The 12,677-nt window shown below is 34.4% G+C and overlaps 1 protein-coding gene across 1 annotated transcript in view; it reads right to left on the bottom strand.

Moving 5' to 3' along the window:
- Window positions 1–1,062: 1,062 nt before the first annotated feature.
- The window catches only part of RPRD1A (regulation of nuclear pre-mRNA domain containing 1A), an 84,062-nt gene continuing 72,447 nt past the window's right edge, over window positions 1,063–12,677 (bottom strand). Inside the window, exon 7 of the mRNA XM_044665014.1 lies at window positions 1,063–1,554. Within this exon, the coding sequence (XP_044520949.1) occupies window positions 1,405–1,554 (150 nt within the window). The 3' untranslated portion in view covers window positions 1,063–1,404. The remainder of the gene's footprint in view (window positions 1,555–12,677) is intronic.

Below are 12,677 nucleotides of genomic sequence, written 5' to 3'. Positions count from 1 at the left end.
TAGCTTTAACACACAGTGTTATGAATAAAAGGAAAGAAAAACCACATTTGTTTAGGTAACTCTAGGTATATGCAAAGTATACCAGATCTACCCTGTAGCATTGCTTTTTATTCAAAAACTTTGAGGGGACATTAAAAGTGTTCCAGGTATACTACACAGAACACTACAACTCATCTACAGTGTCCTATTTCTTAGCATTGTTTGGGTATTGGAGCTAAAAATGAGACTAAAGCTTTTTAAGGATTTATAGCCGGGAAAGACACAAAATCTATTTTTATAGTCCAGTTGATTTAAGAGATTGCTTCACATTAATGAGATAAACTATACTTAAGATAAAACACAAATTTTTCTCCATAGAAAGGAGATAAAGATTTGTACCTCATGAAACTAGTGCCAGAATCAAGAATATCTCAAGGGGTCAATACTTTAAATTGATGAATTCCTACAAAGCATTTCAAAAGTTTGTTTATTCAAATAATTATAAATGGTGGCATATCCAATGCATGTACCCAATTAAACATGCTTTGTTTTTCCTACATTGAGAGTTGGTGAATTAAGATAAACACGGTTATGCTTTTAAATAGGCAATAAGCTAATTAGGTGCTTTCTTCTATTGTCCCACTGACTATAAATGCAACGCTGATGTGTTCAGGGACACAGTGAGTTGGGGTGATAATTGAAGTCTATTCTGGGATACTCTGACTTGTTTCCATAGTCTTGTAATATTAAATAAGTTTTCAGTAAATTCAGAAAAATTACTCTCTTTGCTGGGTTAAGTACTACCCTTAGAATGTGAATGTCCTCATCTGACTCTCAAATTAATTTCCATTTCCACGTGTATTTAGTCAAAAACATTGAGAGATACAGACAAAGAGACATTTTGGTTGATAGACTAGATTAAGCTTAACCTTAATCTGTCAACTTTAAGTCCTCTTTAACCATCAAATCCCTATCATATATGAGAATAATGTCCCAACCTCCTGATTAGTTCTTCTCCTGAAGAAATTACATATTATACAGTGATTAGATATTGAAGTTACATTCACATATTAATGAAGAAACATAAAGAGGAACCTTCAAAATTACATAAAGAAAAATAGAGAGGTTTCAGTTTCTCACAGGGCCTTGGATCAAAAAATATATAAAAGGATCTTTTTAAAATAATCACTTCTTTGAGAACATATTAACACATAGATGTCAGTTTTTAAATTGTCATGTTAACTTGCCAATAAAATAGGAAAAAACCCAACATTTTAAATATTTTTTGTAATTTTTTTGTATTTTGTTGGGGATATCTGTGTTAGTGTCATTTTCTCAACAATGTACAAAAATAATACTACAAGACTATCCACTTAACCTATCTTCAGCTCTTGCAAAGTCCTGAGGCCCTGGAAAAAGTTGTCATCAATCCTCACTGTAGATGTCTCCAGCAAATGGAAGATGCACATGGCTGCCTGTGACATTGGGCAACCGAGACAAATCTGGCAGGTTCTGGATTCGAGACCTGAGTTCTTTTCGAACCTGGGATACTCTGGCTAACTTGCGCTTGTATTCCTGTAATGAAATAACTTTGTATTAGCATTTGTTAAGGTTACACTAAGAATAGTAACTTAGCTATGGTATCTTATACAAGATACTATATAAGTGATATACCTTATGAAACTTGCAGAATGAATCAACAGCAATAATACAATTTGGCTTCTCAATACGGCCAGTCAGGACCATAAGGAAAAACAGAGCTTTATAACTATGATTAACCACATAAATGTAGATGCAATTAAATCAGTACTAACATTCCTATCATGTGAAGGAGGTGGGGATTATAATTTATTAATGTATCTAACATCAATACATAAAGACTTCAACTTACCGAGTACTTTTAGAAATTAAAATTTTATAGGTGCCCTTATCAGATAGAAAAGATGGATAAAGCATTTATTTATCAGGTTAAAGTGTGTTTTCCTCTCATTTTTAAAGCTGTTAGCAGATGACTATAGTCCTTAAACAACAAACTATGCTGGCATACACAATAGATGTTCACATTATTTGAATGACCCTTACCTCACAACCAATCTATGAAGTAATTTAGTTAGTATCTTGGAAATGAGTCAACTGGACAGGTTGAGTATGCACCTCATTTAATCCTACCCTAGCTTCTTAAAGAAAAATCCCTAGATCTTGTAGAACCCATGAAAGGTAGGACTGGATCCTGAGAATTCTGGCTTCACTCTAGGCAGTAAAAAAAGATAGACTTGGGTCTAAGTCACCCAGTGAGTCATCCCAAACCTCTAAATGAATTAAGAAACAAGATCTGAGCTTAAAGGGGAAGTAAGGGGGCTAGAGTGCTCGTGATTGATGGGGAGATCTTTGCTGTGGAATTTGGGGAAGAGAAAGATAAATGAATCAGAGAGTAACTTTATAAAAACTTTTGGATGTGTCATCTACAGATTAGTACATTTATCAAGCTAGATAACATAGGATAGCCACAATGGAGGAAAAACAGTAAAAACAAGACAAAAAATAGAATTCATGGCCCTGATGTCTAGGTACAAATAAAAAAAAAGTATAGAAAACAAACAAGGTCAAATAGAGATTCTAATGCAAGGAGACAAATTTGATTTTATAAGTTATCACTGAGATAAGTCCCATGACTGGAAGATGGTTCTAGAAGGATATGACTTATTTTAAAAGAATTGAATAAATAGGGTAGGACCATATCACAAAGATTTATTCATACAAGGAAATCCAGGAGCCACAAATATTTATAATAATTTCTTCATTAATCTATAAGTGTATTATGAATCTTAAAGAACTGAATTACAAAATGAACTCATGAACTTATTTTTTAAAAGTTGGGAATTGCCAATATCTTCCACTAGTATAATTTAGGATTACAGAAGGTTCTAAACTCCTAATCCTGACATACAATGTAAGACAAGTTCTCCAAAGAGAGGGAAAAATATAATCCACTAAACTTAAAAGGAATATTAAGATTCAAAGATCACATTGAAGGACAGTTAAGTCAGTATCTGGGATCATGATCCTAATAAAGCTTAAATCAAAGACATGTATCAGACACTCAATCAGCCCAAAGAAAATTACTAACAAAACACTAGAATAGCAAACAATATCAGTAAACTATATTTAAACAGCTGAAAGTAAAAATGATCACAACTAACAAAGAATATACACTTCTCTTACAAAAGCATGATCCTTTCAAGGCTTCTCCTTTAATTTCCCAAGAGTAAATAGATAATGAACTGGGTCCATAATTGAATTAGAGGAGAAAAGAAGGCTAGATTGCTTTAGGGAAACTGCAAAGCCTTTTGATGACTCTAAGCTACCATATGAAAAAAAAAGTACATCTATTAACATGAAAATTTCTCAGGGAGGCACAGGCAAAGCAAAGGCAGGAACTTGCCCGAGCTCTTTCAAATTCCCTTTTGAACAAATTTAAAATAATATTTCAAGATGTATAGTTCAAACCTGGCAGATTAAGAAAGGAATTGGTGGAGATCTCCCAAATTCACCTTCAAACAACTATTAAGAACTCCTCAAAAATGATAAATGTTGAAGGGGATCTGGCAAAATTGAGACAGTAATACACTGTTGATGGAGTTGTGAACTGATCTAACCATTGTGGAGGGCAATTTGGAGTTATGCCCAAAGGACTTTAAAGAAAATGCATACCCTTTGATCCAATAATTCCACTACTAGATCTGTATCCTAAATAGATAATAAAAAAGGGGAAAGGACCCATTTGTACAAAAATATTTAGAGCTGCTCTTTTTGTGGTGGCAAAGAATTAGAAATTGAGGGGATGTCCGTCAATTGGGGAATGGCTGAACAAATGGTGGTAATGTTGGTAATGGAATACTATTGTACCATAATGAATGATAAGCAAGATGATTTCAGAAAAAGCTGGAAAGATCTGTGGGGACTAATAGGGCAAAATAAACAGAACTGGGAGAACCTTGTACACAATAACAGCAATAGTGTATGATGATTATTTGTAAAAACTTGGCTACTTTCAACAATGCAATGATTGGGATAATTCTGAAAGACTTATGACAAGGAATGCTATCCACTTCCAGGAAAAGAACTATTGGAGTCATCTTTCACATCAGTATATTTTTGGTTTTATTTTGGAGTTTTGGTAATGATGGGTATGCTCTTACAACAATGACCAATATGGACATGTGTTTTGCTTGACAATAAAAAAGTAGAAAAAAAAAAAACTCCTGAAAAATTCTGGAGGAGCAGAACCACTACCACCACCACCAACAACAAAAAATTCTCCAGCCAAAGACAATATAGAAGCTCAGAAGCAAATATTTGTCTCATTTGAATAAGAGGGGAATGTCATCCAATAGCAGCATCCCCATAAGCCATGATCAAACCTTATCCAAGCAAGCTGCCAGCAAGATTCTCACAGTCACCAGTGGCAGAAATAACAAGAAGACAATATGAAACAATTATCTATCCAAAGACAAAATAGAAGCTTAGCAGGAAAGGTCCATCTCACTAGTGGACAATACAATCAAGTTCAGGCAACATCCTGGCAAGTTGGTAACAGACCTCACCACAGCAAGCCAAAAGCAAAGCTTCCACAAGCTCCTATGTTCTGTAGCCAGGCAACTTTTACCTAGCCAAGAAGTCAAGTCCACACAGCCCCTATACCTAACAGAACCTCACCAAGCAGTAAAGCCCTTTCCAAGCCTTGTACCTGGTGCAGACCCACAAGCAGCCAGGCAACTGAGATCTCCCTGACCAATATAAACCCACAGAAAGCCAGGCCTACATAGCTTCCACAACTGGCACAGCCCCACAGGTGAGCAGACACATGTTCCAGATGTAATCCCACAGACAAACAAACCAATATGTCCCCACACCCAGCTCAACCTGGACAGGCAGCAAGGCCACCCTTGCCCAGATATGCAGTAACTCAAGGCAGCCAGGCTGCCCACATATACTGGAACAGGATAACACAAGAAACTTGGGACAGTGCTCTCTCAACCTGGGGAGAGACCTGGAAAAATGAGCAAAAGACAAAGAAAAAACAGACTACAGAAAGTTTCTATGATGACAAGGAAGATCAAAATACAAACCCAGAATAGGACAACAATAAATGGATACACATAATACACTAATGAAAAATGTGAAATTGTGACAAGGCCAGAAAGAGGAGCTCAAAAAGGATTTTAAAAACCAAATAAGAAGGGGGCAGCTGGGTAGCTCAGTGGATTGAGAGCCAGGCCTAGAGATGAGAGGTCCTAGGTTCAAATCTGGCCTCATACACTTCCCAGCTGTGTGACCCTGGACAAGTCACTTGACCCCCATTGCCTACCATTACCACTCTTCCACCTATAAGTCAATACACAGAAGTTAAGGGCTTAAAACCAAAAAATAAATAAATAAATAAGCAAGTAAATGAATAAATAAATGAATAAGTGAATGAATGAATAAATAAATAAATAAATAAATAAATAAGAGAAGCAGAAGAAAAACTGGGGAAAGAAATGAGAGTGATGCAAAAAAATCATGAAAAGTCAATAGCTTGGTTAAGGACAAAAAAAATGGGAAAAGATATACCAAAAGAAATCACCAAAAAGAAATCCCTAAAAAACAGAATGGGCAAATGGAAAGGGAGGCACAAAAATTCACTAAAGAATAACAACTTGTTAAAAAAAAAACAGAATTGGCCAAATGGAAAAGGAAATACATAAGCTAATGAAGAGAATAATTCCCTAAAAATTAAAATTGGGCAAGTGACGCTAATGACTCCATAAGATATCAAGAAACAATAAAAATAGGGGAAGCTAGGAATCAAAAATAGGGGAAGTTAAATGGCTCAATGGATAGAGAACCAGACCTGCGAATGGAAAATCCCAGGTTCAAATTTGATCTAAAATAATCCCTAGCTGTGTGACTCTGGGCAAGTTACTTAACCCCAATAGCCTAGTCCTTACCACTCTTCTGGGGTAATACTCTTCTTGGAACTGATACTTAGTACGAATTCTAAGAGAGAAGGTAAGAGTTATAAAAAAAAAATAAATGAAAAAATAGAAAAAAAATGTGAACTATCTCACTAGAAAAACAACTAACCCAGAAAATAGATACAAGGTGGGGGGTGGGAATGTAGGGAGACAGAGATAGAGAGAAAGAGGGAGAGAAAAATAGGGAGAAAATAGGATAGAGAGAAATACACTTAGTAATCATAACTAAATGTGTATTGGACAAATTCACGTATAAAACAAAGTGTACAGTGGAGTAGATTAAAAAACAGAATCCTACAAGATATTATTTACAAGAAACACTTTTCAAGGAGGAAGACACACTCTGTTATGCTTCAGCTGAAGTAAAAAAAGTAGGAGAAGCAATCATGATGCAGACAAAGGAAAAGCAAAATGAAAACTAATTAAAAGAAACATTGAAGGAAACTACAACTTGATAAAAGGTACCATAGGCAATGAAGAAGTATCAATATAAAATATATATACACCAAATGGCATAGCATTCAAATTCTTAAAGGAGAAATTAAATGAGTTATAAGAAGAAATAGTAAAACCAAACAAGTGGAGAACCTAAATTTTCCCCTCTTAGGACAAGATAAATCTAACCAAAAAATAAACAAGAAGTTAAAGAGGTGAATAGAATAGTCTAAAAGTTAACTATGATAGATCTCTGAAGAAAATTAAAAGGGAATATAAAGGAATATATTTTCCTCTTAGTAGTACATGGCACCTACTCAACAAGTGACTATGTATTAGGAAATTAAAACCTCAAAATCAAATGCAGAAAAAAAGAAACATTAAATGCATTCTTTTCAGATCATGCAATAAAAACTACATTCAATATGTATGGCCATAGAAAGATAAATAAAATTTAATTGGAAACTAAATAATCTAATCCTAAAAAAAGGGTAGGTCAAAGAACAAATCATAGAAATAATTGAAAATTTCATTAAGGAGTATGACAATGAGACAACATTAACTTATAAGATATAGCCAAAGTTCAAAGGGTAAATTTTATTATCTCTAAGTGCTTATACATTAATAAAATAAAAAGAAGATCAATAAAACAGGTATGCAACTTAAAAAAAAAAAGAAAAAAGCCAATTTTAAATCTCCAATTAAAACACCAAATTGGAAATCATGAAAATAAAAGGAGTGATTAATAAAACTGAAAGTAAGAAAACCATTGAACTTTAATAAGTAAGCCGATTTTATGGGGGTGGAGCGGGAGGCAATTAATAAGTAAACTATTGGTTAATTTGATTTTTAGAAAGAAAACCAAATTACCAGCATTAAAAATGAAAAGGGTGAACTCACCACCAATGAAGAGAAAATTATTAGAAGGTATTTTGCCCAATTATATGCCAATCAATCTAAAAATCTAAGAGAAATGGATGAGCATTTACAAAAATATTAAATGTCCAGATTAACAAAAGAGGAGATAGAATACTTAAATAATCTGATCTCAGAAAAAAGAAATTCAACAGCCATCGAAGAACTCCTTAAGAAAAAATCCCCAGGGCCAAAGGGATTCACAGGTGAATTTTACAAAACGTTATTAAAACAATTAATTCTGACACTACATAAATGATTCAGAAAAATCAGAAAAGAAATAATCCTACCAAATTCCTTTTATGACAGCAACATGGTGCTGATACTTAAACCAAAAAGACAAAACAAGAGGGAAAAAACTATAAACCACTTTCCCTAATGAATATTGATGCAAAAAAATTTTTAAATAGCAAGGACATTGTAGCAAAGTATCAGAGATCATATACCAAAACCAGGTAGGATCTATATCAGGAATGCAAGGTTAGTTCAATATTAGAAAAACTACACAATACTGGACTGTGTCAATAACAAAACCAAAAGAAATTGTATGATTATCTCAACAGATGAAAAAAGGATTTTGGCAAAATCCAACACCAATTCCTATTAAAAACACCAGAAAGCATAGAAATAAATGGAGTTTTCCTTAAAATTATAAGTAGTATCTATCTAAAACCATCAGCTTGCATTATCTGTAATGGAGATAAGCTAGAAGCTTTTCCAAAGCAAGGATGCCCATTATCACCACTATCATCAATATTGTTCTAGAAATGCTAGCAATAGCAATAAGAGAAGAAAAAAAGTTGAAGAAATTCAAGTAGGCAATGAAGAAACAAAGTTATAACTCTTTGAAAATGATATGATGATATACTTAGAGAATCCTAGAGAATCAATAAAAAAATGAAATAACTTTAGCAAAGTTGCAGGATATAAAATAAATCAACATAAATCATTGGCATTTCTATATATTACCAACAAGTCTAGCAGCAAAGATAGAAAGAAAAATTCCATTTAAAATAACTATAGCCAACACAAAATCCCTGGGTGTCTACTTGTCAAGACAAATTCAGGACCTATATGAAACACAATTACAAAACTTTTCACCCAGATAAACTCAGATTTAAACAACTGGAAAAACATTAATTGCTCATGAATAGGCCAAGACAATGTAACAAAAATGACAATTTTAATTAACTTAATTCACTTATTTATTGCCATAACAAACTGCTCAAAAATTATTTCAAAGAGCTAGAAAAAATAGTAATAAAATACATCTAGAAGAACAAAAGATCAAGAATATCTAGGGAATCAATGAAAAAGAAAATATGAAGGAAGGTGGTCTAGGAGTACTGGATCTCAAACTGTATTACAGATTGGTATTCATCAAAACAATCTGGTACTGGCTGAGAAACAGAGTAGGAGATAAGTGGAATATATAAATTACACAATATATCCTAGTAAATGAACCTAATAATCTAAAATTTGATAAACCCAAACATCTAAGCTTTTGGAGTAAGAACTCACAATTTGAAAAAACTGCTGAGAAAAGTTTTGAAAAACAATTTGACAGAAACTAGGTATAGACCAATGTCTCACAACATAGCAAAATAAAATCAAAATAAGTACATGATTTAAAAGTTAAGGGTGGGGGGCAGCTGGGTAGCTCAGTGGATTGAGAGTCAGGCCTAGAGATGGGAGGTCCTAGGTTCAAATCTGGCCTCAGATACTTCCCAGCTGTGTGACCCTGGGCAAGTCACTTGACCCCCATTGCCTACCCTTACCACTCTTCCACCTAGGAGCCAATACACAGAAGTTAAGGGTTTAAAAAAAAATTAAGGGTGATTCCATGATCAAATTAGAGGATCATGAAATAGTTTACCTGTCAGATCTATGGATAAGGTAAGAATTTATGACCAAAGAGGAAAGAGCATTATAGGATGTAATATAGACACTCTTGATTATATAAATATAAAGGTTTTTGCACAAACAAAACCAATGCAACCAAGATCAGAAGGGAAGCAGAAAACCGGGGCATGCATTTATAGAAAGTATTGCTGATAAAGACCTCATTTCCCAAATATAAAGAGAACAGAATTGAGTTTATAAGAATACAAATAATTTCCCAATTGATAAGTGGTCAAAAGATATAAATAAGCACTTCAAATGAAGAAATCAAAGCTATCAATAGTCATATGAAAAAACAATCACTATTGATTAGAGAAATGTAAATTAAAATTCATTAAGATGCCACCTTATACCTATCAGATCAGCTAACATGATAAAAAAATGATAAATGTTGGGGGGATTGTGGGTAAAGTTGGGACACTAATACATAGCTGGTAAAGTTCTCAACCAATCCAACCATTCTGGAAAGGAATATGAAATTATGCCCAAAGGACTTTAAATCTTTGTAGGTCCTTTGACCCAGTGAAACCATTACTAAATCTTTATTCCAGACATTAAAAAAAAAAAAAAAAAAAAAAAAAAAAAGGAAAAGAACCTATTTGTACAAAAATACAGCAGTTCTTTTCATGGCAGCAAAGAATTGGAAATGGAGATCTCCATCAATTGGGGAATGTATGAACAAAATGTGGTATATGACTGTATTGAGATACTATTGTGCTATGAGAAATGATGAGCAGAATGCTTACAGAAAGCCCAGGACTTGCATGAACCAATATAAAGTGAGCAGAACTAGAACATTGTACATAGTAACAGCAATATTTTATAATGATCTGATGTGAATGACTTAGCTATTCTCAGCAATATAATGATCCAAAACAATTCCAAAGACTCATGATGAATAATGCTATCTGCCTCCAGAGAAAGGCTTAATGGAATCTAAATGCGGATCAAAACAAACTATTTTCACTTTAATTTTCTTATGGTATTTTTTTGGATTGTTTTCTTTCACAGCATGATTAATATGGAAATGTTTTGCATGATTTACACATGAATAACCTATATAAAATCACTTGCTGCTTTGAGAAGGGAGAAGTGAAGAGGGGAAGGGAAAGAATTTTCAACTCAATTTTTAAGACAAATGTTAAAGATAATTATTTAATTTGGAAAATATTTTTGAAATTATTTTAAATATTGCTTTTTTTTAAAATGTAACTTCCTTACCCCAAAGAGATCATAGGGGGAAAGACTTGTACAAAAATATTTATAGCTACGCTCTTTTTGGTGGCAAAAAACTGGAAAACAAGGGTATGCCCTTCAATTGGGGAATGGCTGAACAAATTGTGGTATATGCTGGTGATGGAATACTACTGTGCTCAAAGGAATAATGAACTGGAGGAATTCCATGTGAACTGGAATGACCTCCAGGAATTGATGAAGAGTGAAAGGAGCAGAACCAGGAGAACATTATACACAGAGACTGATACACTGTGGTAAAACAGAATGTAATGGTCTTCTGTACTAGCAGCAACGTAGCGATCCAGGACAATTCTGAGGGACTTATCGTAAAGAATGCTACCCACATTCAGAGGAAGAACTACAGGAATGGAAACACAGAAGAAAAACAACTGTTTGAACATATGGGTTGATACAGACATGATTGAGGATGTAGACTCAAAATGATCACACCAATGCAACTATCAACAAAATGGAAATAGATCTTGATTGATGACACATGTTAAAACCAGTGGAAATACACATCGGCTATGGGGGGGGGGGACTTTGAGGGGTCTGAAGGGGAAAGTAAGAGCATTAATCATGGAAACATGGAAAATTTTTCTAAAAAATAAAATTTAAAATTAAAATAAATAAAATAAAATAAAATGTAACTTCCTCCAGTGATATCACATGGCTTATCAGACTCTAATGTCTATGAAGAAATTGGAGATCACTCAAAGGGAAAGGGAAAAGCAAGTCATAGGTATAAGTTGGTTGTAACATTTAAGAAACAGTTACTGAGCAGAAATCATATCAAGGATATCACCATATAAATATATCATCATAGTGGATGGCTTGGTCCCACTCATAGTAAGAGCCTCACTAAAATCCAATTCTGCAAAAGTCAAGACATCATCCCATGATATCATTGATCCTCTTCAAAAATGAAGGATGAGTGGGCACCCAGGTGGCTCAGGGGATTGAGCCAGGCCTAGAGACTGGGTTCAAACTTGGTCTCAGACATCTCCTAGCTGTGTGACCCTTGGCAAGCCACTTAATTACCACTGCCTAGCCTTTACTGCTCTTTTGCCTTGGAACTAATACATAGTATTGATTCTAAGATGGAAGGCGAGGGTTTAGAAAAAAAAGAAAGGGTAGATTTGTAACAGCCTTTGTATAGAATGTGATACTGTAAATAGAACAATTAAAATTAATTTTGTATAGAAATAAGGGTCCAACAGAGACTAAACAATTTATTTGATTGACAAAGTAATCTTGCGATTTCTTCTAGGAGCATCTGGGTACTTAGGAGTAGCAGAGGAAGATCATGGTAGGAGTTACTTATGAGAATTATCAGGACAAGAAAGGTAGCAGGGAAATAAAAATAGAAAAGAGAGTATTACTAAAATGCCTAATTGTTTAATGCCAGAGCCATGTCCTAAGTGTGCAAATCTTATCTACATTACATAGACTAGTTCAAATTTGAACTTCATGAAGAAGTTCTAACATTTTAGGGTAAGAATATCTTCTCTAAACTCATAGCATTTATTAACTAAAGTTGCTTTGTGACATTGGCTATTGTTACCTTGTATTTTTATTTATCTAATTTTTCAAATGCATATGTATTTCTCCAATTAGCTTATAAATTCCTTAAGGAAGACACACACATATACACTCTTTCATATATATTTGTCCTTGCCTTATTTCTCATAGTTTAATACTAGCTTCATCACAGGAATACAAATATCTGATAACTGGTTGTTTAATCAAGAAAATGTGTGTACAGGAACTTATTAAAATTCCTTTCCTGGGGGGCAGCTGGGTAGCTCAGTGGAGTGAGAGTCAGGCCTAGAGACGGGAGGTCCTAGGTTCAAACCCGGCCTCAGCCACTTCCCAGCTGTGTGACCCTGGGCAGGTCACTTGACCCCCAGTGCCCACCCTTACCACTCTTCCACCTATGAGACAATACACCGAAAAACAAGGGTCTAAAATAAATAAATAAATAAATTATAAAATTCCTTTCCTGGGGGGCAGCTGGGCAGTGGATTGAGAGCTGGGCCTAGAGATGGGAGGTCCTAGGTTCATATCTGGCCTCAGACACTTCCCAGCTATGTGACCCTGGGGCAAGTCACTTGACCCCTATTGCCTAAAAAAATAAAAAATAAAATAAAATTCCTTTCCTGCATAGCTAATCCCCACATTCTTCTCAAAGTC

This window comes from Gracilinanus agilis, chromosome 1, assembly GCF_016433145.1.
Source record: "Gracilinanus agilis isolate LMUSP501 chromosome 1, AgileGrace, whole genome shotgun sequence".
Taxonomy (NCBI): domain Eukaryota; kingdom Metazoa; phylum Chordata; class Mammalia; order Didelphimorphia; family Didelphidae; genus Gracilinanus; species Gracilinanus agilis.
This window is presented reverse-complemented; position numbering and strand designations above follow the sequence as displayed.